Source organism: Takifugu flavidus, chromosome 12, assembly GCF_003711565.1.
Source record: "Takifugu flavidus isolate HTHZ2018 chromosome 12, ASM371156v2, whole genome shotgun sequence".
NCBI classification, from domain to species: Eukaryota; Metazoa; Chordata; class Actinopteri; order Tetraodontiformes; family Tetraodontidae; genus Takifugu; species Takifugu flavidus.
This window is the reverse complement of record NC_079531.1, coordinates 6,325,250-6,352,990: the sequence shown is the minus strand read 5'-3', so window position 1 is coordinate 6,352,990 and position 27,741 is coordinate 6,325,250. Positions and strand designations below refer to the sequence as shown.

The following is a 27,741-nucleotide window of genomic DNA, read 5'->3' as shown; positions in this document are numbered from 1 at the left end:
AGCTACAACAGAAGCAGCAGCAGCAGCATCAAAAGAAGCAGCAGCAGCAGCAACAACAGCAGCAGCAGCATGGGAGAGCCATGTCATACTTTTGGTGTTGGGAGTCTGGAGAGTTTGCATTCAACACGTGAGTTGTTCTCCTATTTACAATGCAAGTCGGGTCAATCGGACCAAATAATGACAGTAAAAGTTTAGGAACATTATATAGAAATTCTGAAATGGATTGCATAGTTAGAGGAGTTAGCAGTGGATCCAAGAGATTACGGTATTGACCGAAACTGTCTGTGGAGCTCCATGGTGAGCACCTGTTCATATTAACTTTGGGTTACCTGCTCCCACTCCAATGAGATCACGGCAATGTCCACATTCTTAAACGGGGTTAAAACTGTCATCATGTGTGGCTTAGATATCACTTCAACCAAGTACCAGATGTTACATTAGTGGCCATTCATTCTGCTGAGGGTTACGATGATTCAATATTTACTTTTCTTTAAGATCCGGTCTGACAAGCTGCTCGATGACAGATTCTCTTCTGGCTTCCTCTTGGCCTATCAGCAGTTTGAAGGTTTGAGACATACAGCAATTATACAGTGTTATATCCTTTATTTTTGTAATATCTGTATTTCTCCGACAATGTGATGGGTGCCTTGCTGCGGTTTTAACGCTATGTTTGATGGTCAGGCTCTCATAAAGGTTGAATCCGAAACCGCTTTGGATGAAGTGCTGCCCAACACTGCAATACAAGTTTGACGTACAGTGAATCAATTGTAGCAAATTTGCACTGACCAGCCTTTCTGCTGTTAGGAGGCTGGACATCAGCACATTGCTTGACAGTTTTGAAACAAGTGTGTGATGATTCTTCCCCGTGTGGGTGATAATTCCTCAGCACAGGTCACCTCTTTGACAGAAAGGTCGCAGTCGTGCCGCCAGTAATGTAAAAACCCCCATTAGTGCAAGTTAGAATAACATATGGGATGGTTAGTAATGCGGTTGCCAGGAGCGAGTTTCTGTATTTGAAGGAGCTTAATGGTGAGCCGTCGTCGTAATTGTTACTGTATCAGACCCTATTCACATGAGATCAAAGCAGAGGGCAGGGGTCAAGACACTTAGCAAAAGTGGCAATCAAGAGAATAGACAACGGACAATGAGGGAGCAAAATAGTTGTTGCGCATGTGTGTAAAAATTCTCTATAAAAAATATCCAGTTGAGAACAAAATAATCAGCTGCTGTGCAAAAGGGACGGGCAAACTGGTAAAGGGAGCCACAAATAGCAAGAAAAACGCTTATTAAGGAGCGGCTTTGCAGGTGGTGGCCACAGACCATTTCCCTCTTCATTCTTTCTGGCTGGTTCTTGGGCAGTTTTGCATTTTTTTCGTCACTCTGGTTGTAGCATGATGCAGCCCAAAGATGCTGGAGCGCCTCCAGGGAGCCAGAGGCAGGTTTGCTGTGTACCAAGAGCGTGGAGGAGATACTGTGAGACAGGCTAGTAGAGGAGAGACGGAGATGGCCTTAGCAGGGAAGAACCACTAACTGCAAAGTGAAACAGAATGAGCACTGCCAGAGACCAGAAAACGACCTTCAGGAGGTCGCTCACGTCCGTGCTGTCGCCCAAACCATTGGAAACAGCCTCCACGAGGACCCAGTGTCCACATGTGGGTCTGTGCTCATGGTGCCACGCCTCACAAACCGTGCGACACACACAGCAAAACTGTGTTTTATCCTGATTGCATATTTCTCTGAAGTGATTGCCTGGAGGAGAAAGCGTATGCCGCGTTACGACCAGCGCCACCCTACAATCAACCTCAAGAGCGCTCTCAATTTTTCCAGCATGTCATTAGTGCCCGCCTCATTATTTTCTGACCCCCATCTGGGCTCCTCTCACAGATTGCATGGACACGTGCAGGTACCGGCAGTAAAGAGTTGGTTACCAGCCATGTTACATATTGCTATAAGCCAGCTTAAGGTGTTGAGTGATTCTGTCTACATGCTTTTGTTTGTTTATTTATCCTTGACTTTTACATTTATCGAGTCATTTGCACAGGCATCTTGTATTCCTGATAACGAACCAGGAAGATGCATTTGAAGTGTTTGTATTCAAATATAGGAGCTTGAGCATGGTATGGAACAAAAGAGGGGTCTTTCTATTCATAAAAATATCTAATCGATCCTTCTCATATGCACGTACCATGAACTGTCCATGAGGGCGTTATTCATTATTTTTATCACCCAACCCCTTGGACTCTATGGACCATACTCCCTCCAGTCATGATCACATAATTGCCCACTGAACATTCGCTTTCCTAACAGCCGGGGAGCAACTTATGGCGTCATTTTCACATTCCAGATGACATTAGCTGCCTGTTCAGCTGCTTCTATTCCTCATTGAAATCAAAATTGTTGGAGCCTTGAGGTGACATCTGTTCAACAAGCCCGATTCTGCGATACTCAGCCACACCTGGCGGGATGTGGCTGAGTCCTGGGCATCAACTGTCAGACTGACAGACAGCGTGTCAGTGTATTTAAGACCCTTGTCTCATTAAAAAGCTGTGAGCCTGATGGACACATACAGCGCTGATCGGAGATACAATCATGCAAATCTCCAGTAATAGACATGAGGTAGGAATATAGGACATTTTATATTGTGGTTTTTCAACATCAAGTAGTGTAGCATTATCATCTTATTTTATTTAATGTGTTTTCCTAATAGCTGCTTTTCCACCTGAGGAACATCTATCATTTATCTGGCATTTACACAGAAATTACACAGGAACTACACAACTATCCCTGAAAAAGTACCCAGTTGCAGGTGGGACTTTTCAGATTCCCTGGAATTATTGAGGGGTGTGGCTGTACGCTAAAGATTGCTGATTGTCGGATTGCACTTCCGTACGCCCGCATTTCAAAAATTTACCTCAAAAATAGAGCGAAAGAAGAAACGCTATTAGAACAGCCAACAAGCTGGTGGAGCTCAATTCAGGAAAAGATGAAGGTTCCTAAGAAGGTTCTGACCACTGGACCCCTCCCTGTGCACAGTAATCAGGCTGATTTGAATAAAATTCCCAGAGCATTGACGTGCGCTATAAATGCAAACCAGACAGATTACCATTTGTCTACTCAGGTAAATCACCTGGTGACAAAAGCTGCTGGAAACGTCGGTGGAAGACAGGCTCTTCTTTCACCCCAAGAGCTGTTGGTGCCACGTAAAAACAAGTCAGCGCAATCAAATTCTCTAAACGATTAACCCGAGGCAGCTCAGTAGTGGTGGTGTGTCGGTTTTTAGCAAAAGCAGCTGTCTGACACATGAACACGTGGCAAAAGATGAGAATAAAGCTAATGTTTACCAGGGTTCAACAATGATCTGTCACTCAGACCTCTGTAACTAAATGAATGGCCATCATAGCTAAGGGTTAGCTGTGCATGCTTCTTATCTACACATGTAAATTATGGTATGTAGTACAACACCCGAAGTGTGTTTTCCTTGAGTAATTACTGTGTCACCTGGGGGCACGGTGTGTTCAGAATTCAATACTCCTCAGGAGCCCGTCAGGCTGGTCTGAATGGGCGGCGGTGATGAGATGCATGGCTTTATTTTAAAACGCGCTGCAATCACATGACTGGAAATATGGCCAAAGGCTGCACTGCTGCCTAAAGGCGTGTCCTTATAACAGGCAGCAACACGCGAAAAACCACCATCAGATAGGCTTCACGTATATTTAATAGATGCCTTCAGATGGGAATCAGGCTTTTCATTATCACAAACAGCGGCCGCCTGATGGTGAGGACACCACAGTAGGTTTCACTGTGTTCTCAGCCTGACACAGATAATAACTTTGGAGTTGTAATGCTCACGTTCAGCCAGATTACATGGCTTGGGTATTGTAATCATAGCTTAGATGTTTGTTTGTGTACTTTAGAATCTATGGTGCCCCAACGTGCTGATTATCTGTCCGGGAAACTCTATAAAAGAACATGTGAGACATAACCGTGCAGATGGGAGTGTGTTCATTAGCTCCGTGTCAGCAGAAGGATGTTTCCATTAGCTCCCACGCAAACACCAGTTAAAAGGGCACACATCACAGCTGGTTAGAACCTTACATATAATTAGAATATATGTTTTTTATCAAATTGAGGTGCTTCTACATAATCACGTCGGGTGAAAGTGATATGAAGCAGTCATTTGGAAGGGCCTAAATTGGTTCTATGGGATTTTTTTTAAAGGTGTTTGTGTTGTTTGCGCATTGTTAACGTTTGTGTTTGCAAGACTTCATTTGAGAGGTGACCCTTGAATGAACTTGTAGCGTGAGCGAGTGAAATTTACAGTCTCATCTCTGCACCCCTGTGTAAATGTTGGAAAAACATGAAATGCTGGATTGAAACGGCATCCGTTTTGCTCGTCTTTGCTCTTGATGATGTCATGCCGTCTGTGATTGACATTTATGTATACACCAGTGAAAGGTCCCCTGTGATTTGCGTGTCCGCACATCTGTCCAGATATGTGCTCCGTTCTCATGCTCAGGAAGCCGACACCGCGTTCCTCCTCAAACTTGCCTCCCTTTTGCTGGCAGTAAAAGTTTCGCAATTCCAAAACAAACTACAAAAGCTGGGGCCCGACTTCAGCAGCCTGTCAAGGTCACCATAAAATTAACTGTTGCGTTGTTTTCCCTCCTCGCATTCCCAAACACTTTCAATTTCACTCCATTCCCTCGGGGCAGGTTGTGATTTTCCACTTACCATTTTTTTTCCATCCCATTACCTTTAATGTCCCTTTTGCGGGGACAGTCCAGACGTCACCGTGGTGCACCTTCTCCTCTATTGAAATGGGATCCATTCGTTATTTGTTGAACAGCTGAATCACCTGTAGGACATCCATCTGTATTCAGATGCTCTGTTGGCTCTGGTGAACAACAGCCCCTTAAACTCACAATAAGCCCTCAAGTATTTGCTTGATTTTTAGATAACTGCTTATTATCTGTGAAAGCTCATCCGCACAACTGTAATTTTGTGTAACCTGTGGAACAGGTTCTTCTGCTAATATGATCAGTTCAGCTCCTACTGGGTCCCACTCTGTGCCGGGGCGGGTATGCCCTAGACAGCTTGCCGTTGTGAGCGTTGACACACAGAAATACATGCTCTCTTTGCCTCCATTTTATTAGAAGCACCACCATTTTGCTCATTTATCTTCTCTCTTTCTGCTCCTCTTAATCATATGATCCAGGAAGTTAAAGGTCGTATTTAAACAGGTCAAGTGTCTCACAGATTTGCTCATGTTTTTGCTGTTAAACATCATTCTCGCTATCCCATAATCACCCCCACCAGACTTTAAAGCCCTTTCCTTCAAGTCACGGTGTTATTTGTTTTAAAGTCGTAACAGAGTTCATCCGAATAGGGAGTAGCTGCACCTAATTTGCTTGAATCAGCCCTTTTTACTTCTGCCTGAATGCATTGTGGGATATCCATCTGTGGGCGGATGCATTCAGACTCATCTCCAGCATTCTGTGTCTGGAGATCTTCAAATGGAAGTTTTCATTCTTAAGCCTTCATTTAACGCCTTCTAATTCTCGAGTAAAGTCTCTCGGGTGGCTTCTGACCTTCCAACTCTGGTCTTTGGATTTTCCAGAATCTCTGAATACTGCTTCCCTGATGGAAATAGAGGTCTTTTTTTTCTGAGTCCAGTTGTCCTTTCATTTCTTTCTTTGTCTGAGCTCAGGTGTGCATTTAGCTCATCATAACCTGTAAAACTGCCCCCCCTATCCCCCAAAAAAACAAATCAAGTGAATAAATAAAATCATAGTGAGAGCAGGTAAACTTCCTGTGGTTTAATTGTTTTCAGCATTGTGGTTAAAATAAAAGTCCCTGCTATCATCTATGATCAAACATCTGCAGCACTGCTGTGGAAACCTTTCTGATGGACTTAAATGCGCAGCTCTTTACCGTAAAGCCTGAAGTGCCGTTTGTTTCTATGATGCCCAGTGGCCGTAGCCCACCCACTCCTCACAACACAGTCTTTGGAGTGTTTTGGAAAAATCCGGACAAGGTATCTATTTTTGGAAGCCGACCTTGCTGCTATCACCATCTTTCGCCTGGCACCGAAAGCTGCGGGAGGTGGCCCCGCGCTTGGAACATTGTACTCCCCCAGCTGCGCACCTGGAACTGCGCTCCGGACCCCCTTCAGGTGCCGCCGGCAGCAAGTGCCGCTAACATGGACACTTTTAAACGCCGCCGTGACGGAAGAGACAACTTCGGGAGGCTTCTCCTCCACCTCTCTGCGCTGCCACGCACCTGACCAATGGCACATTCGCAGGAGCCCGATGGCTCATTTGAATGCATCGATCCTCTGTGGGTAGATGTGGTAACACTTTAGAACGCGGCGGCGCTGGCGAAGGCTCTCGAGTGCGTGTGTTTGCGTGAATGTGCGCTCCAAAAATAGCCAACCAAAGCCAGAAAGAGGAGGAGGACAAGAAGAGAGACGGAATCGGTTTGATCCGGGGTGAAGCGAACAGATAGTGTGCAGCAGATCGATCAACACCTCTCGCGCCGGCTGGTGATTGGATGGAGGTCTGATTGGTGGATGTGATGCCCATATACATCATCGAGCGAAAATTTGCCGAGACATCTGGTAAGTCGCTCACGTCCCCGTGCGCTCCTTATCACGCGGTGCCATCTGTGTGCATGTGTGCGTGGCGTGCGTCCGCGCACGCCTGCCTGTTTGCGCGTGCGAGGGGGCAGCGTGCACAGGTTGATCATGCCAGCCCCCTTTGGAATTCCCGAGGTGCAACAGGAGATGGGGTAAAGGGGTGCGTCTGATAGTGCCTGTGCGTGTGTATGTGCGTGTGTGTGTGCGCGCGCTGCTTCTAAACATGAAGCTTTGACTCTTTACTGTACTGGAAACATCCCCAAAACCCTCCACTTTGCTCATTCAGATGTGTTTTCCTAAAGTATGTGGAAGTGTTTTCCCAAAAGAGCAGCTGGGTGCTGTGGAGACGTAATTTATGTTAGTTTAAAAGTTGACTCTGTCCTCTCATAAAGGCAGTTAAAGGGATGGACTTGACTTATATTTCAGCCTGACCACATGTGGCACCTCCAGGTATCAATTTCCCTCCCTTCCAAATGATTTTAAAGTCATCTTAACCCTCAGTATGCAGCCGTATCAGCCCGTGCGCTTCGAATCACGTCCCAGAGGTGTTATTATAAGTTGAAGTAGGCCACATTCCTGCACTTTTTCAAACTCTGTTCGGAACGTGACATTTTCACGGCTCGTGTTTATAGACCTTAAGGAGAAAAGAAAAAAAAAAAAAATCTCTACAGGTCGTTTTGTGTTACATACATCCAAGAAGGATGTTTCAAGAACCAAAACTTAAACGAGAGGAGGAATGTGAGGTTTTTAGATTTATAAACACAACTTCAGAACACAACAAAAAGGTTTATAGTGACATTTAAGTACAGGCTACAGAAAGAAATCCCTAAGCGGATATCAGCAAAATGAACAACAGCACACCTTGCACGCAGACGTTCTATCCCCCACAGGACAAAACATCCTTAACCAGGCAGAGAAACTGCTGATATATGAGTGATAATTAACATATCAAGCTTGAAAAACTGCCTTAAAACTCATCTGTCAAGAAAAAAACAAAAAAAAACCCAAGCTGTTGCAAGTTTCTATCCCCTCCTGCTGCCAGAGAGACGAGGGGTTCAGCCAAACGCCTTAATTCATAGCCTCCACCTCCACTTTTAACATTTTATTTGACTCCCAGCTGCCTTCAGGCTCCCCTCAGAACACATACGACCCCGAAACACAAACAGGCTATCCATTAGCATTCTCCTGTATTAAGGTTTATGACTTTAGGGAAGTCATAAACACGGCGGTGCTGAGATGGAAGCCTGTTGGGACCCGTTAGTTTGTACAGTAACCGCCAATCACCAGTCAAGATATTAACTACTACCTGGGGTTGGGGGGGGGGGGGGGTGCACGTGCACAGCTATTGTTTACTCATGAAAAACGATGGCGGATTTGACACAACAATGGCGGGAGCAGGAGGGATGGATGTGGTTTCAGAGGAGGCTCGGAGGCTGTCACTCGGCTGGGCTGCGCTCTCCTCTCAGCCAGTTGGGTGGAAGACCCACCCATCAGTACACTTGTAAAAGTGCATGCTAGTGCACAGATGTGGGGCTGCCGCTGTGCGTGTGTGCCTGTGTATGCGCGTCAGTCAGGGATTAAAGATTAATTGCCTGAAGAGACAGACTTAAACGCCAGTTCCAGGAACTTTGTAAAGTTCTGTGTTGGGAAACAAGAGTTTCAGTGTGGAGAGGACGAGAGCTCTGTTGGTTTTTTTTTTGTTTTGTTCTCCGGTTGAGGTTTGATTTTCTGTTTTTTTTTTGTTGTTGCTTTTCTGCCTTTGTCAGGAGCGTACCACCACCAGAGGGTAAGAAGGAAAACTGTTCTTACCTTTTACCCCAGGATAGGTTTAACAAAACAACAACAAAGATCAGTTCTTCCTTTTCTCATTCTTTTCGCTTTCCAAACTGCTGCTTGTATTGAAAGACTCTTTGCTCAATTAATGTCTGAATCTATAGGGTTCATTAAAAAAAATAACAAAAATCTGGAGGCGTGGAAGCTGCCGCCGTCGGGCATTGACATTCCTCGCTCGTCAAGGTCGATGTTATTTGATCAGTAAAAATGATCTTTTAAACCAAGTGACATTTTTAGATTTCACAGACCCTCCATTCAATCTTTATTCTGTCTGTAATCTGTTGATCTCTGGACTTGTAAAAGGCTCACAAAGCAGTTTGCTGGATCATTTTGGGGCCTTTCAGTTGTGTTACTTTATACATTTAGATGTTTTATCCTGTAACATTACTCATCCCTCATGTCATGACTGACCTGATACCTTCAGGTGAAGTGAAGAGCTTATGAAAATGTATCGCTATGTGACTGAAACATGCCTTTTTGTCAAAGTACAGTAGGACATGTTAGAAATACGACATGTGCTCCAATTCCTGCCCCCTTTCTTGTCCCCAGGTGAGTTAATAGGCCTAGAGCATCAAGCTGAAGCACAACAGTCCAGAATGACCGAGACCGCTCATTCCAAACTGGGTAAGAAGTCCCGCTGGACCTCCCTGGAAATCGGCCTCATCACAATCGTATCCTTGTTCTTCATCATCATCGTGGCCCTCATCGTCCTCTTCGCCGTCCATCAGAAATGTGAGTTGTAAAGAAAGGGTCTGGGTTAATAGAAACTCTTAAGTGAACCTTTCAGAACTCGACGTTGAGGCCTTGGCCGTCTCCGCCTGCTCGACTCTGGGTTCAGGTGGTTCGAACTCACTCAAGCAGTGTGCTTTTAAAGAGAGCAGAGTGCAGAAATATGACCACTGAGCCAGAAAAGAGGCAGGAGAATGCATTGTGCAAAGACGCTTTATATTCATGTTTATACAACATTTATGGACAGTACATAATAGCATTCTTCCAGTCCAGACACCAGCCTTTGGTTTCAATTATGAAGAATGTATCTCGTCAATACATTCTGCGTTATTCTACATAGTTGATTTAACAGGACTTTCTTTTTTAAATCTGTTAAAATCTTGATCCATAGACATGTTAAGCCAGTTAATTAAATGGTATAATTGAGGCTTTTAGTTTGCGGTGCATATTAACAGTAATATAGCAGGAAGTGATTCATGCAAAATGACGCTGTTTGTATTACTGGAAATATGTGTCAAACTTGTCTGTCACGGTCTCATGGCAGAGCTGAGTAATTATTATCTTTTCCTGTCCTGTGATTGGGAAATGTATAAACTGTCGCGTCAGGAAAACAGTGGTGTTTAAAGACTTTTGCCCATGTTTGCGCTTCTGTGTGTGCTCACCTGTGTTCCTACTGTCGCACAATGAATAAAAAAGCCTGAATATTTCAACAGCATAGAGAAATTTGCTCTTATTTTCTCAAGAAAGGGCACAATTTCAAAGCAGATTAGGCAAATGGTGCGTCAGAGAGGGATATAAAATAAAGAGAAAAGGCGGCAGGGATTTAGGGCTCCACATAATAACAAATGAATGAAAATTTTCACGACTGGTTTTGCCGTTTTCTTGCAGATGAGGTCTGCACCACGGCTGAATGCACGAGTTCAGGTGAGCATTTTTTGTGGTTTTTGTTCAGCAAAACAGGATTTAGTTTCTCAGAAAAGAGAAACATTGAGAATGTTGCAAAAGCATCATTATACTTGGACCAATCATGACCATTATACACTGGTCATGATTAAATGAGAAACTCCTTAAGTACGTTGATAATTCAGTCTAAAGGTCAAAATGTGAGATTGCTGTGGACTCATGAGGATAAATTTTTGTGATCAGGACTTTCTGAATCCCTTCTCTTGCTGCAACTGCATGAGGATTTCTATTAAAAACTGGGCATTAAAATAATTATTTAGGTAATCTTTAGCTCTTTCATCTCCACCTTGATTGGAAGAGTTCTGGTCATTGTTAATATTCATTTTATTGATGGCTGTTTCTGCTGTTTCTGTTGCTGTTTCTGCAGCGGCGCGTCTGCTGGAGAACATGGATACGAGTGTGGATCCATGCGACAACTTCTTCGAGTACGCCTGCGGTAGCTGGCTGAAGCAGAACGTCATCCCGGAATCCTCCTCTGTCTACAGCACCTTTATGACCTTAAGAGACAGCCTGGACATCTTCGTCAAAGGTCAAACACACCCTCCCAACATGCCTAGCTGTGCCTAATTCCGTCCGCTTCGTGATTTAGCCAGTCGGTCAGGAAGATGAGGCCCGTCCTTTGGGATGCGCCGCGCCGTAGAAATAGCAGGTGCCGTGGGAATATAGAGTCTGAGCTACGACAAAGTTTATCAGCAAACAAAGCGTTAGGGGGAAATGTCAATGCAGAGAGAGAGAGAGAGTGTGTGTGTGTTTGTGTGTGTGTGTGTTGTGTCCTGCTTACCTCTGGCAAACATTAGAGTCTTGGGTAGTGGAACACCCTTGTGTTCTGGTTGCTACTCAGAGTTCTGCGACAGTCCTTTCCAGTAAATCTGGAAGCCAGACAGAGATTGATCCTTAGCAGGAAAGGTGACGCAGAGAGTGAGGAACAGCAGATACATCATCATCCTCACATATTTTTCCGCAGTGAAACGGTTTCCTCCCTTTTTCGTGCCCTGTCTGCTCCCCATGATGACAGATAGAAGGATGTCTTTGCACAGATATAGAATGCGCCTCAAAACATGAATTGTGAAGGAAAGATGGTGGCGCTCATTTATATTTCAGATGTTTTATTGACAAATTCGGCCGATGAAGCATACCTTCAATCCTTTCATTTGTTTTTACAAACCAGCTAAAAACAAACTCTCCCATAAACCGACCAAAACAGAGACCAAAGTCTGCCATCCACCCCCTCCACATACGTAGTGTTTCATTTACTCAAATAAACACAGCGCCTGTCCTTTAAGTTTTTTGCTGTTGTGTCGTTTCTTGCAGACAGGGTGGTTATAATAACTTATAGGCCCCCCCCCCACCTCTCTTCTCTGCGGCGGTCCTAACGGCCATAAAAATCACACACTAAGGGTGGGTGAGAAAACAAACATTGCTCAACAACAGCTTGTTTCAGTCGTTTGGTTATTGTATGCTCGTTTATGTGGCACCGTTTCAGAATGTTGAGATTTCATTGATCCTGTCATGGCTTGAAAACCTGAAAGACGAGGAAGAAAAATGTCAGGACGATGAAATAAAGTTGCCAAAAAAATCCCACTTAAATTTGATTTCGGAGCAGAGAAAAATGTCGGAGCTGGTTCTGAACAATCATCGGCCTGAATCTGTGCCAGCTATCAGCGTCCATTCCGCTTCAGCTTCAGTCATGGTTGGACCGTCTCTGACTCTACTGGACACACATGCCCAGGTTCGATTTGCGCGTAGAGAAAGAAAATGACGGGTATTTAAGATTTCATTTGATATTCTAAACTGAGGCATGTTTGGAATTTGCCTTTCTTCTTCTGCTGCTTTATGGTAGCAGCCCGCTGAACCGTCTCAGGGCAGAGGCTCCGGCAGCGCGGGGGGTCTCCGCAGATTTGTGACCCTTCCTCCGGAGGTGACATTAAAACATGCGACCTCTGACTCCAAGGCTGGCTGCTGCCGCCTGCTCAGATATTACCGCCTGCTGATTGACAGGTTATTTTCCTGTCAACACCTCAGAGTCTCTGAAAGCACCTGGCTGCGTGTTAGTAATAAAAAAGAAACCCTACATGCGTGTATACATGCATGGACACTCGGTTAGAGCTTAAATACCTGAAGAATAACTTCAGTCCTGTTAGAGGCCACCAATTACTCATTATTAGGACCCTGAATGTGACTAGCTTAGCATTTGTCGTACTGTGCCCTTATTTGCTCAATTGACCATGAGTGTTTTAATTATTCAGTAGTGTCAGAGAGAGGAAGGAGAGACATGCAAAAGGCACCGGACACTGAAAGAAAAGAGGAGATAGGCCAAAAATAAAAGTGAACATAGTAACCACGTTGGTGACGAGAGGCAGATAAGAACGCGGCGACGTGGATAAGGTCATTGAAACTTGACACCGGCGTGCAGGCGTCAGCCCAGCGCGCACATGGCTCTTCATCTGTGCGTGTCGTGTTTATTATTGTGGAGGAAACTGCTGCTGTTCGCTACACGAGGTTACTCCAGGTTCAGGTCGCGTTGCGTAAAAGGTACTTCTGATGGCAAGAGCGGCGCCCGGGAGCCCGGCTCATGTCTCTGCCACAATTTATGGTCGCCCAGAGTGTTGAAGAATGTCTGCGATAACACAACCGTCAAGACGTAAGCAGGGATCATCCAGTCAGAAACGGCTGATGTAGAAGTAAATATACAGCCCAGGAGATAGATGGCTCAATCATGTTTTAAACACTGACGCCTCACATCATAAAAGTGTTTTTATAATCCAGTGATACATTTCTCCTGAGATTGGAAATAACTGGAATGTTCACTAGAATGTATCTCAAGCGAGATTAAATACAACGAGACAGTCGAAATGTCTGATCCACGTGATATCCCGCTCCAATATCAACATCCCCCTGAGCAGCATCATTTATAAAAACATATCAATAAGATTTCAGACCCGAGTGGCCATGGCCAAGTAAAATGATCAGCGTGTCAATGCAGCGACAGGCTGCCAATACAAATATATCTGAGATAGTTGTTGAACTGGGCATATTTTCCCAGTTGGGATGCAGAGTTCTGGCAAGGCAACGAGCAGCTCGCAAATCCTGGACTGCACTTGGCGACGAGTCAGAGGGCATCCGAACAGAGATCGACCTTGCTGCCGTGAAGAACCTGGCATTTTTGACCCAGTCCAGAACCCCACAAACCCCACTGTGGAGCGGAGATGGGGGGGGGCTGTTCCAAGATTCCTGTTGAAAAGTACTCACAAGTTACTGAAAACGATAGTAATGATGGGGGGAGGGGGTATTTGTCAAAATGGTAATGACAGATGTTAATTATGTTAAATATAAAGTAGATATGGGACAAGCAAGCATCCCAACATGGACAGGACAGTGTCCACTGAAATGCACATAGTTAAAATAAGATATCACAGAGGTCAGAGATGTGCTATAACAATAAATCGTCACTTATTGCTCATAGAAAAATTATTGCTCCCAAAGCGTGTATGACTCAAAGGCAGGAGGTCAACATTTTCCACTCCAGGATTTATTATTTATTATTATGTTTCGCAATAGTTAATAACACAAATGTGCTTAGCTTGTCATTCGCAATAGCCGCATACAGTTAATACGTGCTAAAGGATCTAAATCATTAAAAGGGCAGCTCTCCTCAGTGTTGGTAAATGAAACAGTCAAAAGCGAAAACAGCTAAATGCAGAACCTTCGGATTTGGCGCCACACTGAGCGGTTTGGCACACATTTGCCTGCTGCATCAATTGAACATCAGGTGGCACAAAATCCATTTTCGGATGGATCCAAAGGTGTGGTGGGATGTATTGTATGTGTGTGTGTGTGTGTGTGTGTGTGTGTGTGTGTGTGTGTGTGCATGGGTGTGTGTGGGGATAGAATGAGTGGGTAATCCTTTTGCTGTGGTTCAACATTAGCCCCAGGCAGTCGGTAATCCAATCACACACACATGATCTGTGCCCTTTCACAGGAAGCTCCCCGCAAAGGCTCTCGGTTGTGGGACTTCATTAAGATTACATGCGCACATAAATAGTGCAAACGTGGTAATTAGAAATTGGGAGGATTACACAGGTGAAAGGGCAGAAATAGTACCAAAAAAATAAATAAAAAATCAGCCGTGCAACAAGCAGAAGATTGGAAACAGGGAGATGAAGCGACTGATGAAACCCATTACAGGGACTGAGTTTCTTCCTTAATAGTTGGAGCTTTGAAGCCCAATTTCTGGTTATTTCTCACCCTTTGTCGACAGCTCACGGCTATATGAGTGATTTCTCATCTCAGGGGAGCGTGCCTGGTCAGTTCTTTCACGAACCCTCCTTCCACCCGTCCGCTATCGATCTTCAGCTTGCATGACTGCACTGCAGAAGAAGGTGTCCCGTCCCAACAATTATGCAGGGAACCTTAATGGGTACCGCTGCCGGCAAGACCGGGCCTAAAGGTCATAAGTCTTTCTTTTTTAACTCTCAGCTGCTCACGAGGACAGACATATCTTAGATGTTGTCCCTTTTACACTTAATTCAAGCTGTAAGAGAGTTGTATAAAAGATAGAACTCGAGTTTTGTCTTGATGTCTGGGGGGGTCAAACATATTATATTGTGTTAATGTGAGCTGTGTAGGAGCACAAAGCTGGATTAAATGACTATTTCCCAGTCAGCTGGTTATTTAACAAGATATTCAGCCATTACATATCTTAGTGCATCAGTCTCATTCATGAACTATTTTGCATTCCATCATTTGTTATTAAATCAGGCCCCAGTTTCCTTTAATAAAAAATGTGGTGTTTAACTTAAAACCTTTAAAAAGAGGAAAATTTGAATAACTTTGAATAATTCCTTGCGGCGTTTAAAGGATGTGGCAGGTGCCCTCTCAACTAATTGGGATGTTCTGCTGGTGCGTGATGTCTCAAAACCTCTGAAAAGCCTTTTATCAGATATCAAAACAGCTTTCCTGAATGTTTTAACCTTTGGCTAAGCTAACCTGCCTTGGCAATGAGAAGAGATCTTCCTCCTGTTCCATGTTGACAGTGTCTCCAAAGTTCCGGTCATACGGGACAAGTGCGTTAAAAAGGCTCCGATTCCGACTTTTATTTTCTCCCACATGCCACCTGTGTTCGACAATGTGGGGCAAATTGTGCTACATTTACCACACCCAGAACGCTCGTAGATAATGAAGCCGGCGTTCAATCGGGTACGACATTACCTCGTTGTGGCACTTAAATGATGCTTAGCCCCAGTGAGCGCGAATACATTGAGTACCTTAGATGAAGATTACCGACCCTGTCTTGGTGCAGATGTCTCCTGATTTTCAGGTAATATCTATGCAAATTTTGGAGGCCAAACGAGTGATCGTGACCGTGAGAGAGAGGAACACTCGCAGGGGGCTCCTCGGGGTTTTACAAAGTAACACCACTTATCACGCTGTCGATATTTTATTTGAATATTTTTATTCAGTCACGTTTAGGCCACGCTACTTTTTATTACAAGTAGCTGTCTCAAAAGAAACAGAACCTGGCCTAAAAGTGGAGCATGGGGGCATATCCTCCAAGGAGACAATGTTCTCATTATAGCTTTTGAAGAAAAGTGATTGAGTTCGAGCGCAGTTGTTTCGCACAACTCCTAAGATCTTCCCTGCAGACTGCATGACTGCAACCATTTTTCTGCCTGTTCAGCAGGCTCTGCGGGGCAGTTGGCATCACTGAGGACCTCTCAAACCCTCTTTAATGCTCATTTCTGTTGCTCCCTCAGGCAGCTGATTTAGAGCAGCTCTGCCAAAAAGGCTCTAATATGCATCCCAAACAAGGCTGAATATTCACCAGGTGTGGTCGATTGTAGTTCTGCACATCCTTGTTTTGAGATATATAGATCCATTTGTGAGTTTTATGGCTGTGCTGGTTTTGTTTTTGCAGCTCTGCTGCAATGACGATAGTAAAAAAACTCGCCGAGTGTCGCTACACGGTGGACGATAAAGTCTTTTTTAATCACCGAATCATATTTCACTCAGATTTAGTGTAATGCTGTGATGAGGGATTGGTTTTAACAGGCGCCAAAGCGATTGAACGTGTTATGAAAACGTAGAATTCAACACTTGGCATCATCTGTGCCCGATATTTTTCCCGTTTCAGATTAGTCAGTAAGCTGTCAAACATGATGTCATTGTCCGCGCGTCACCGCTTGATATATAGCACTGTTTATGTTCGTTGGCACATTGCGAGACGGGGATGGACGCCACCCTGTAAATGGAACGAGTAAATGCATCTGGACGACAGCTGGCTTCTCTTTTGAAATCCGCAAAGATGAAAAGACCCTTTACGTTGTACCCAAAGCTGTTTGCGCCCTTCTCCCCTTTTATGTTTGCTCTGTCCATATGCGCGCTCATTTATTTATCTTCTTTATCTTTCTGTCTCCTTTCTTGGTTGCTCTCGGTGCCACCCGGCTCTGTTTGTAGAAGTCCTTGAGAAAACAGTGGAAGGGGAAGCTGTTGCCCTCACCAAGGCGAAGACCCTGTACAAGTCCTGCATCAATGACCGTAAGTGGGCCCAAGTGGAACCCTGGCTAGTGATGCTTCAAGTGTGTCCAGTTATTACAAAAGAAAATACAATACGTGATATGAACTGTTGAGTTTTTACTCATAGGAAATTTTGATTGAAATGGAAGTAATGGTTTTTGTATGAATACGTTAGGTGAGATTGAGAAGAGAGGAGGGACGCCGTTGATCGAGATGCTGCCTGATGTGTATGACTGGCCCATTGCCGTGGACAACTGGGAGGCCAAATACGGTAAAGCATCTCTCTGTCAGTGTGTGCCAGCACAGAAGAGTTGTGCACAAGCAATCTCCTCCTCTCAATGGCCCCGTCGTCTCTTTTCTTCAGGCAAATTGTGGCGGCTGGAGGATGTCATCGCCAAGCTGAACGTGAATTACGGCTCCCAGCTCGTGATAAACTTTTTTATCGGCATCGATGACAAGGACTCCAGCTCGCATATCATCCACGTAGGTTTGGGACTGTGGTGGGAGGGAAAGTGCTTTTTTTCCCTCTCTGGGGAATGTTTATTAGATGCATTAAACAACCGACAATCTTCAAATCTGATTTCTGCAGTACGACCAGCAGGGAAGTCTCGGCCTCCCGTCTCGGGATCAGTTCGCCTGCACTGGCTCCTCTGAAGCGGTACGTTGAAAACAGATGGGGAAATTCAACTCTAGAGTCATCTGATAACCATTTGAATGCAAATGATTAATATCAAATATGCTAAACAGCCGGGACGCCCCGTGTGCTGGTTTTATTGGAGCGTGTATCAGTTTATGTGGGGACTGCAGTGTTTGTTTGGTGGGCTAAGGATGTTGGTTAATATCTGTTCTCTGCTTCCTGTTGAAGCCACAGCAGAGATATAATGAACGATTCTGTGTCTGACAGTTATGTAAAGCCTACATGCAGTTCATGACCGAGCTGGCGAAGCTGATTCGCAACGACCGTGGACTGGCTGTCAACGAAACCCAAATCAGTGAGGAAGTGATACGAATTCTGGAGTTCGAGAGTGACCTTGCCAACGTGAGACACTAACACTTGACTCTAATAGGAAACCTTCCTGAGACAACAAGAGATTTCCTTTCTGTCCTGAATCATTGCTTATCGGGAAACGTGAGCAGTACCTTGCTGCAGCTGTCACGACTTTTTCTGCTCCTCTCTTATTCCCAGGCTACAGATACTCAGGAGGACCGTAACCACCCAGGCTTTCTTTACAACAAGATGGAGCTGGGGGATCTCAATGCCAACTTCACCATTGAGGTGGACTCACAGGTAAAGTACACTGATTTTGGTGCCTTCTTTTCCTCACCTTGCCTCTTGTTTACATGTTTTTGTTTCCCAACCCTTCCGAAGAAATTTAACTGGAGTTACTTCACGGCGAAGATAATGAATACAGTCAACGTCACCATCCCAGAGACGGAGAAAATCATGAACTATGCTCCCAACTATTTCAGAAGACTGAACCATATACTGGCCAAGTACTCCAAAAGGTCTGTTTTTAATGAGACGTAAGGTGCTTATTTGTAAAACACTATAATAGTTGATCTTTCCGGGGGGGGGTAAGGGTATTGCATGCAATGAAAACAGCCTTCCTCCAATATCACTTCACAGAGATCTGCAGAACTACATGGTGTGGCGTTTTGTTATGAGTATGGTGATGAGCCTGAGCGGATCATACAGGGAAACCAGGAAAGAATACCGCAAGGTACATCGTCCAGACCCTAACATGAACCTGTCCGCAGCTCAACACAGGATCCAATTAACACAGCATGCTTCAGTTTGACATCAACATCCGAGTGTCCAAAAACAATCCCCTAAACACACACATGATGATCATCCTAGACACTGAAACAGAGCAGAGTGAAGTTAATACCAGTGTTGCTTAATCTCTGACTGTGTATCCTGTGGATGTTGCTTTAGAGACCACCCACAGAATAGTTATTACTCACAAACTGCATTACACAGCGGGATAATGTACCCCATCACTGATACGAACAGCTCGTAGGACTGAATTAAATTCTTTGGCCTGGCTTACATCCCGCCTCTGCCGTGCAGGATTGTGGATTTAATGTCTTCTCTGTCGTTTGAACATCTGGAGTTGATTAGATAGAAATTATTGTTTTTTTTCCCCTCTATGCGGTTTGTACCAGAGACGGGACCAAGCCCAACCGATAGGCGCATCGGGTCAGATAATGAAACAGATTTGAATGAAATTGAGGGAAGGTGTCGATCCACGTTACACTTCCAGATCGAATGAAGCACTCTTAAAAGCGAGCGCTCTGCATCATTCGCCGCTTTAGCCCAGTCTGACCTTTCTGTTAGCAGGCGGCCAACAAAACACCACAAGCACTCGCCGGAGCCCTCCAGCAGCTCGTTCACCTCCGCATGTACAGACAATAACATTTCTGAGAATTTGATTACTTTTCTTGTTTGAAATGCCAAGAACTGTCCATGTCAGCATTCATTACTCAACAGATAACACCAGCCGGGAATGTCCTGCTGCCACATCCAGTTTCTTGCGTGACAAATATAGTCAAAGGAAGGTGATCCTGTTGTTGGGTCTGAGCTGTGTACATTAAACGCACAGTTGTAAATATGGAAACAAATGAATGTCACTACTACATATATCACATCTCTTATAACTCAGACATCCTCCTAATCTAATCATTTCCCCCCGACATCTGTAGTGGAGCCGCACAATGAGGTAGAAATCCAATTACCGGTACACCCCGACCCTGTGAAGTAGACTGTCCGGGTCATCAGCATCTCTAATCAACGACCGCCTTCCTTCCTCTCTCGGCAGGTCGTGTACGGCACGATCAAAGAGACAGAAATGTGGAGGCAATGTGTAAGTTTTGTCAACAACAACATGGACGAAGCTGTGGGGCGGCTGTACGTGGAGCAGGCTTTCTCCGAGAAGAGCAAAGAAATGGTTAGTTGGGGTGCGGATTAGTCTTTATTTTCATCATAATTCAAATTTTAGACATTAGCCATGACAATTTATCTGGTGATCGATAGATCTCGTATGTGAACTGCTATTTTTCATAAATAAGCAAGGGTTTACCTTGTCACAGAAAAGAAAACGCTGAATGATGTGCATAATATGCACTCAATTAAACTGACTCCTCATGCGTTTTATCGATTATCATGTGAAAAGTTAAATTCTCATGTCTGTCTTTGTAGATTCTCAATCATCCAGGTCAAAGTTATCCAAGTAAGGTTTCTGTTCAGTTCTAGAACAGAAGAAGCCTTCTGGAAACTGAGCTCCTGAGCTTCAAAAAACAAGACAGGACAGATCTTACTTGATATCTCATGTCTGTGCTGCAAAGACTCAAATCTGTATTTTTAGAATTCAAAAGTAATAGAAATGCTCATCCTTTATTTGATCATTTCACAGATTACATTTTTAAACGTGGGTATTGGTTTAATATCTGGCATTTGAATCTGTGTAAATGCGCAGACATGCAGCTGCAGAGGAGCTCAGAGGTCGATGAAACAACCTCATTAGCACAAGTCTTTGCAGCTCTGTGGCAAAAGGTGTTTGCAGGCCTTATATTATACTGTCAATTATATGTCAATAAATGAAGGCAAAATATCACAGAAATAAGAAAAAGCATCTTAGCAAAACAACATTTGGCTTGTTTTCATGATAAATGTTGCAGTTCAAATTGGAGGTAAAGCCGAAAACAACTACCTCCTCTGTGATTAACATTCATTTGTGTTTTCTGTAACGAGACATGAAAACTGCTGGAGTCGGCTCATTCTAAATATTTAAAGGTCTGAGGATGCAGAATGCAAATGAGCATTGCTATATTAATCATTTATAAATTGTATTTGAGTTTCAAGTCAGTACAGCAGTCGTCTATATCCTAAAATAACAAACTCAGACTTTTGTTCTGGGCTTGTTATCACTAAATATATGATTTTAACTTCTTTATTCCATCATTTAAAAAAAAAAAATAGAGATGTGATTGTCCTTTTTTTCCACAGTTTATCCCCATCTGACAAATAAATTTCAGGCAAGTTGTATTTAGCCAATAATATCACACTTCTACACCCGGGGTGAGTCACCCAGACTGGGAGGCACTTGAGGGAAATGGTTTTATTACACTGTTGCACAATGTCATTCTTGGTGCCATTTCCTCGACTTCTTTTAGACAGAAGTGATGAGAAACTGTCTGACCTTTTAGGAATGTGTGTAGAACCTTCTCAAGTGTGTGTGTGTCTGTGTGTGCGTGCGTGCGTGTGTGTGTGTCTGTGTGTGCGTGCGTGCGTGTGTGTGTGTGTGTGTGTGTGTGTGTGCGTGCATCAGATTATAGAAATGATAAAAGAAATTCAAGAAGTGTTCATTAATAACCTCGAGCAACTCACCTGGATGGACCGACAGACCAAAGAAGCAGCCAAGCAGAAGGTATTAGCAACAAAACGGTCAATGAAATTTGTGCCATTGTCTTTGGTTTGCGGATTATTGATGAAAATATTGCATTTTTCCTCCATTCGTGCTCCTCAGGCCAAAGCCATCCGGGAACAAATCGGCTATGATGACAAAATTCTGGATGATGAATACCTCAACAGCGAGTACAGTGATGTATGAAGGCTTTTCATCTTCTACTCTTTTAACTGGCTCCACTGAAGCAGTGACAAAAAAACAAGTGATTTGTTGTTGTTGTTTTTTTAAATCCTTTTAATCTTTTGAGCACATGAACAACTAAAAGTAGCTCTGGTCGCGGCTAACCCTGTCTCTCTGGATATGTGCTGTCACTAGATAAACTTCAGCGCAGACAAGTACTTTGAGAACATTTTGCACAACTCTGAGAACTCGCAGAAGAAGCGCCTGCAGAAGCTCCATCAAAAAGTCAACAGAGAGAAGTAAGTTAAATAATTGCTCAGCTAACAGATGACTTCATTAGCATCCCCCACGTGTTTGCTCGTGGTGCTCTGGTGAGTCCTTACAATTAACATAACTCACACACCCTTGATACACTGGCTTGCACGTGTGCCTGGATGGTGAAGGAGGTAAAAGAAATGATAACATTGGTGCTTAATTGGAGACGGAAGGCCCAGCCTTCAATTTAACATAGCAGGAAAACAAACCTGCAGGTATTAGTCTCACGAAATTTATGGGTATTTATCCCTGGATCCTCACACATTCTTCCCAGCAGCAGTGATGCAGCTGATTAAATGGAGAAAAAAAGCTTGATGATTGCATCCCTACTGTTTCAATTTCATTCTCCTTCAGTCAGTTTTCTCTACACTATTGTTCAGAATTCCACCTTTCATGTATTTTCCAGTTGGGTAACTGGGGCTGCGGTTGTCAATGCCTTCTACTCAACCAGCAAAAACCAAATAGGTAATTTCATGATCATTTAAAGAAACACACACCTTGCAGTTATATTTAGGATCACATGTCTTAAAGTTTTCTTTTTTCTTTTTCTCCCGTGGCCAGTTTTCCCAGCAGGAATCCTTCAGCTACCATTCTTCAGTAAAAGCCAAAGTAATTCGCTCAACTATGGCGGTATCGGCATGGTCATTGGTCACGAGATCACACACGGCTTTGATAACAATGGTAGGACTTTCCACGCGGCTGCTTCGGCAGATTATGTCGGCATGTGTATTGAAGTGTTTCCCTTTCTGTAACTGGTACCACTCAGTTCTGAAAATCAATTTCTGTGTACCGCCTGTGATGATTTAGCCATTCCCAGTTTTCTATCAGATATGCGGCGATGGTCTTGAATGCTAATGTTTCTCCAGGAGCGTCACGAAAACTCACGATCACCACAGTCACAGGTGTATTTTTCCCCCCTCCTGTTCTTCAAATTGAAATTCACTCAGTTATTTTTCTGTGTTTTGTCTTCATTAGGTCGTCACCATGATGAGAAAGGTGACATGAAGGACTGGTGGACAAAGGAGTCCAATGAGAGGTTCCTGGAGCTGTCGAAGTGCATGGTCAACCAGTACAGCAATTTCACTTTGGATGTGGACAGCGGGACTCATGTAAGTTCTGCTTGTGGAATTCTTCTTCCTCCTCATTGAGTAGTTTTTTGACAGTCTTTGGCAGTTTAATTTCCATCTTTGACGTGCGCCTGTCTCTCTCTTTGGTGCTCCTGCTGTTTCGAAAATCTCGTGGACTGCAGTCGATCGCTGAGTCCACCCATCGCTGGGCTGCTTTGATCATCTCCCAAGACGATCGTTGTCACTGTCTGCAGCCTCCTGTGTCTCTAACGATCTCCATGTTGTCTGTCCTCTTCAGATGAATGGGAAAAACACCCTGGCGGAAAACATCGCAGACAACGGAGGATTACGGCAGGCCTTCCAGGTAATTATTCTGCAAACAATGAAGAGGTGACAGAAGATTAGATTGGCTCTGTGGATAATTAACGCTGTCCAAAAACTCTATAAAGACCATGGGGAAGCCTGCTGAAACACCGAGGTCTAGTCTCGTTATGCCATTTTTAATCCACAATAACCTTAATCAGGATTTTCTTCAGTCTGTTTTTGTTATGCTTTTGTAATACTAACTACACTACATCATCGTTCCTTGAAGCCAATTTCAAATTTTTCTATTTTGACTTTATCAACCTCTGCTTGCCTGACCTGGCGGCCATGTTGAATTTGAGATTTATTTGTACCTACACAGACTGGCCAGTAGGTGGCAGTGTACAGGGATGATGGAAGAAACATTCAACACGTATATACTGTAACTTCCTATACATTTTGGGTTTTTCTATGAAACAGGCGTACAAAAACCACGTGGCCGTGCATGGGCCGGATCCACCCCTTCCCGGGATTGATCTCTCCCATGATCAGCTCTTCTTCCTAAACTTTGCACAGGTAGATTGGTTGATGTGTCAGCATGGATGAACGGAGGGATGGATGGAAAAGAGCAGTGCTTAGTGGCGCGTGTAGTAGCGTGGGCTAATCTTGCTCATTCCTCCCAGGTGTGGTGTTCCAAAGCACGGCCGGAGCACGTTCTTAGCAGCGTTAATTCCGACACGCACAGTCAAGGCATCTTCAGGTAAATTCTCTCAAATGCCTTACTCGGTTATAAACATTTCCCATTAATCCATATCGAACCATCAATCACTTCCTCGTGTCCTGCAGAGTCCTGGGAACCCTCCAGAACTTCCCGCAATTTGCTGAAACCTTCAAATGCAAAAACGGCAGCTACATGTCTCCCGAGAAACGGTGCCGTGTGTGGTGATGTGCGGGTCTCCGGCACGGGCGCTGTTCTGTGGTGGAGCGTCACATCCTCCCCCAGGGTTTCTACACTCCAAACGTTCTGGGGGGGGTGACTAACAGGGGAGCGGACGTTCCCCTTTTGCTCCCTAATGGACGGATCCGGAATCGATGAATTGATAAGTGAATTATGCACTTGGTGGAAGTAAATCAGCGGACTGTACCTCCAGAGACAGGCAGAGAACTGTCTCTCTGACTACGATACTGTAGATCCTAATCATATTCTGCTACACAGTGGGTACAATCACTCATCTTTAGTTATCTCATCTCTCCCGTTTCATCTAGATTTTTTTTTTTTACATATCACGTGTTGCCCCGTCGGTGTGTGTTTCACCAGAAATACTGTACAAGCATTGGATGAGAGAGGAGCAGGCAGACGGAATGTGCTGGAAACCACCGGCTCATGAATAAAGCCAAACACCCACTCACACTTACATTGATGTATCAGGGTTGAACCACTGCACTGTATGTGGGATTGAACCGTGCGCTCTGGGTTCTGCCCAGTTCCAGCCTTCATCTGCATGCTCACACACCCTCCAGCATAATTTTACTCTTTGTTGTTAACGTAGATTAGATAAATTATTACAGATTATAGAGATTTTATTTTGTTGGATAGAGAAGTCGATATTAAATTGTAATCAAATAGTTCCCTTCTTTTTCTCTCTCAACTCATAGCTATCGTAATGAGTTGGTGGATCGATGCAGAATGTCACATAAACCAAAATCCTATTTTAGCCTTTATGATAAAAACCGGTCATGAATCATCAATAATCAATGGACAGGCGCCAGTTCCTTTATGTTCACTGAGCCTTCTGTGCGTATTGATGTATGTTACGATGATTTTTTACCAGTCTGATTTTTTGGTTTAAACAAACTGGTATGCCTTATATGATCTGTGATTCTGCTGTTTGCGAGATGTATGTGTCTGCCTGTTTGTAATGGCAGGAAGGTAAATGTAATATTAAAGCAACATTATGCAAAAAAAAAAACACCCAATGAGCTGTTTTGCATTTCGGTGGGAGGTCCTACAGTTTCATTTCACAAGTGATTGATGGCAGACAGACAGCAGGATCAGTCATTATTATCGCTATAACCCACTTTCATTCATAATTGATGAAGGACAGACTGACAGGCCAGCAACACCAGAGGATTTGCAGCATTTGGTAAGTGCGTGTAAATGTGTCAGAACCGATCGTTGCACTAATCTGATTACTCCCAGTAATCAGGTTTTAGTGGTCATGTAAACATGCCTAGTGTTATATTCACTGCTGTTTTGTCCCGCGATTGTGCTTATTTTTCTTTTGACCATAATCCTTTTTTTCTCTTTCCAAGTCATTTCCGCCACCATTTAAATAAGAGTTGGAAAAGGACTTTGAAATACATCTGAACTCATGCGAGTGTCCACAAACTGAACCTGCAATAATGTCGGCAAACGTAGGTCAAAGGCTTCAAAGTACGATAATCTCACAGCCTCCTGTCTCTAAATTGTATCTGCCATTAATGCGGCGTGCAAAAATTAAATACTCTGCAGAAATCTATGCCTACCCACATAATTAGCTTTAAATGACTTTGTTTGTTCCGCTATCAGCGCACGGCCAAACAGCTGAATTGCTGCTGCCCATCAACCCCCCCAGAGCTCCTCACTGGAAGTCAAACAGAATGAGAAGACAGAAGAAGAAGCTGTTAGCATGAAGGAAACATCTCTGTGAATGCTGGAGGGAGTTCTGCACATTTTTAGGCTTGAGGAGAGGCCGGGTCAGCTTGCTTTCTCGGCAGGCATTAAAATGACTCTTGTTGAGGCAGAAGAACCATTTATCTTACACCATGCCCACACACCGATTTTTTTGTTTGATTTTTTTTTTCTGCTTTAAAGGGTATCATGATGTTCTGAGATTAGACAAAATGGGAGAATCCAGAGTCCCAAAAAAGATAATCCCAGCAAAATATGAGCAGAAGCAGTCCTTGCATTGCTCAAGGTGTCCTGGCACCTCTACTGCTACCAGCTTTCCAGAACTTAAACTGAAATTCCTCCCGCCGACTGAGCTACCGCACGACGGACAGTGATGGGAAGGAATGGAACACGAGGCTCACTCATATTTAGTCAGGAGTCAGGATGGGACTAAAAGAAGGATTGTTTCTTTTTAGCCAAAATAAATGTTTGAATAGCTGAGAGCCTGCAAGTCGTTCAGCTTCACTTTCTAATTTCCAAGTTAAATTCTACGTAACTGCAAATGCTCATATCTCACAAAGAAAACCCAATAATCTGCATACTATGTACACCCGAGGCTTCAAATTTTGAATTTAGATATTCAAATGTGTGACACAAAAAAATAATTTGATTTAAATAAATATGGTTGATTTCCTCCTGCAAATCTGTGAGGGTAAAACAAACCAATAGTCGTCCACACTGAGCAGCCGTAGGAGAGAACATATGAACTTTAACCCCGGGTAGCCAGCAGCTGCTGTGAAACGTGGAGGTCTGGGTAGAATGTTGTGGAGTTGTCCTGCTGCCAGCTTACAGGAGGTCAAAACAGAAGATTGACGAAAGACGATTATCTTAAAAAATCTCTTTTTTTCTTATTTCTTATTCCTGGTTATTGCAACAGGATAATGATGTCGAGGCCCGATGCATTCTCTCAGAATAATCTCCTCATCATTCTGACAAAAACACCCTTAAAAATGGTTATAGATTGAAACATAAAACAGTTTTGTCCAAGATAATACCTTCGGAGGAGCCACACAATATTATGTTATGGCTATTTTGAGTTCAAAAGGAGTTTGTGCTATACCCGTCTGAGGGAATTGTAAGAATTCCTGCTGAATTCTCATGAAAATGAAGTGATGATTATTTATGAGAATCATTTCAATTTCATTACCATAATGAGGGACAATATGCTATGAAATGTGTCATTAGCAGGATGTCACCATTAGCAAGTGTAACACAGACAAAGGTTCAAAACCCAACAAAAACGCACCGATGTGCCAAGAAGATATGGAAGAAGGTTGATAATTTCCTTTTGTTTCATGTTTAAAGGTTTTATAACAGCCAGTTCCAGCCTGTTGAATTGCTTACAATGAACTCTTCTAACTGTGAGCCTCTGATGTGGACACACTCAGCGACTGGCAGTGTGGGAAAACAGCATATGTTACCGAGCACTGGGAGCGAGAACGGGCTAGTTACGCCACATCCTGCAGAAAAAAATTAAATTGGACCCACTGCTGCAAAACAAACCCATCCTACACTCATCAGATATTTATGTTGTTGCATTTATGGCATGATTTATGGACAAAAAAACCCCTTCTTGATGTCTTAACCTCTCATTTTGCTCCATTTTCTTATTTAGTACCTCTTCTTGCAGGCTGACAGCACCTTGGCAAAGACACAGTTCACACCACCCACCATCCATGTGCTCTCACCCCTCCTCCTGTTAGCAGCCCTCGCTAACATGGCAGCTAATGTTACAGTTAACATTACAGCACCTCAGCATGTTCCCGATCGGTGTTTCGTGCTTGGCGCACTGTAGATGGTTGAGGATTTATTCCCTCGTAAGCGGAGGCACTGGGGAGCACTGGGATTTGAAAAGACGACCATCGTGCACTTTGAACCTGAGATTATGAAGGTGATTGTTTTTAAAAGTCACCCCTGGAGGGCGGTTTTGCTGGTTTTGCCGGTTTTGCCTTTATTGCAGTTATGCCCCCTTCTGTTGCCCCGCTCATAAAACAACTCAGCTTTCATTTACGTGCCCTTTCAGTGACCCTGACAGTGGATCCTGTGGTGTGTGTGTTTGTGTGTGTGTGTGTTTGTGTCTGTAAGCCC

The 27,741-nt window shown here is 43.9% G+C and overlaps 1 protein-coding gene across 2 annotated transcripts; it reads left to right on the top strand.

Moving 5' to 3' along the window:
* Positions 1-6,069: 6,069 nt before the first annotated feature.
* Positions 6,070-24,913, top strand: LOC130535116 (neprilysin-like). 2 transcript variants are annotated; one of them, XM_057049970.1, is made up of 23 exons: positions 6,070-6,616; positions 9,017-9,199; positions 10,085-10,120; positions 10,527-10,688; positions 16,613-16,693; positions 16,848-16,943; positions 17,037-17,155; positions 17,262-17,330; positions 17,577-17,711; positions 17,859-17,960; positions 18,042-18,178; positions 18,300-18,393; positions 19,492-19,620; positions 21,001-21,099; positions 21,199-21,276; positions 21,454-21,557; positions 21,980-22,038; positions 22,135-22,254; positions 22,549-22,682; positions 22,939-23,004; positions 23,424-23,519; positions 23,627-23,703; positions 23,790-24,913. In XM_057049970.1, the coding sequence occupies exons 1-23, from the start codon at positions 6,574-6,576 to the stop codon at positions 23,887-23,889; spliced, it is 2,319 nt and encodes a 772-aa protein (XP_056905950.1). In that variant the 5' UTR covers positions 6,070-6,573; the 3' UTR covers positions 23,890-24,913. The 2 variants fall into 2 exon arrangements, with proteins under 2 accessions (XP_056905950.1, XP_056905952.1); XM_057049972.1 differs by lacking the exon at positions 6,070-6,616 and adding an exon at positions 8,120-8,420.
* Positions 24,914-27,741: the final 2,828 nt, after the last annotated feature.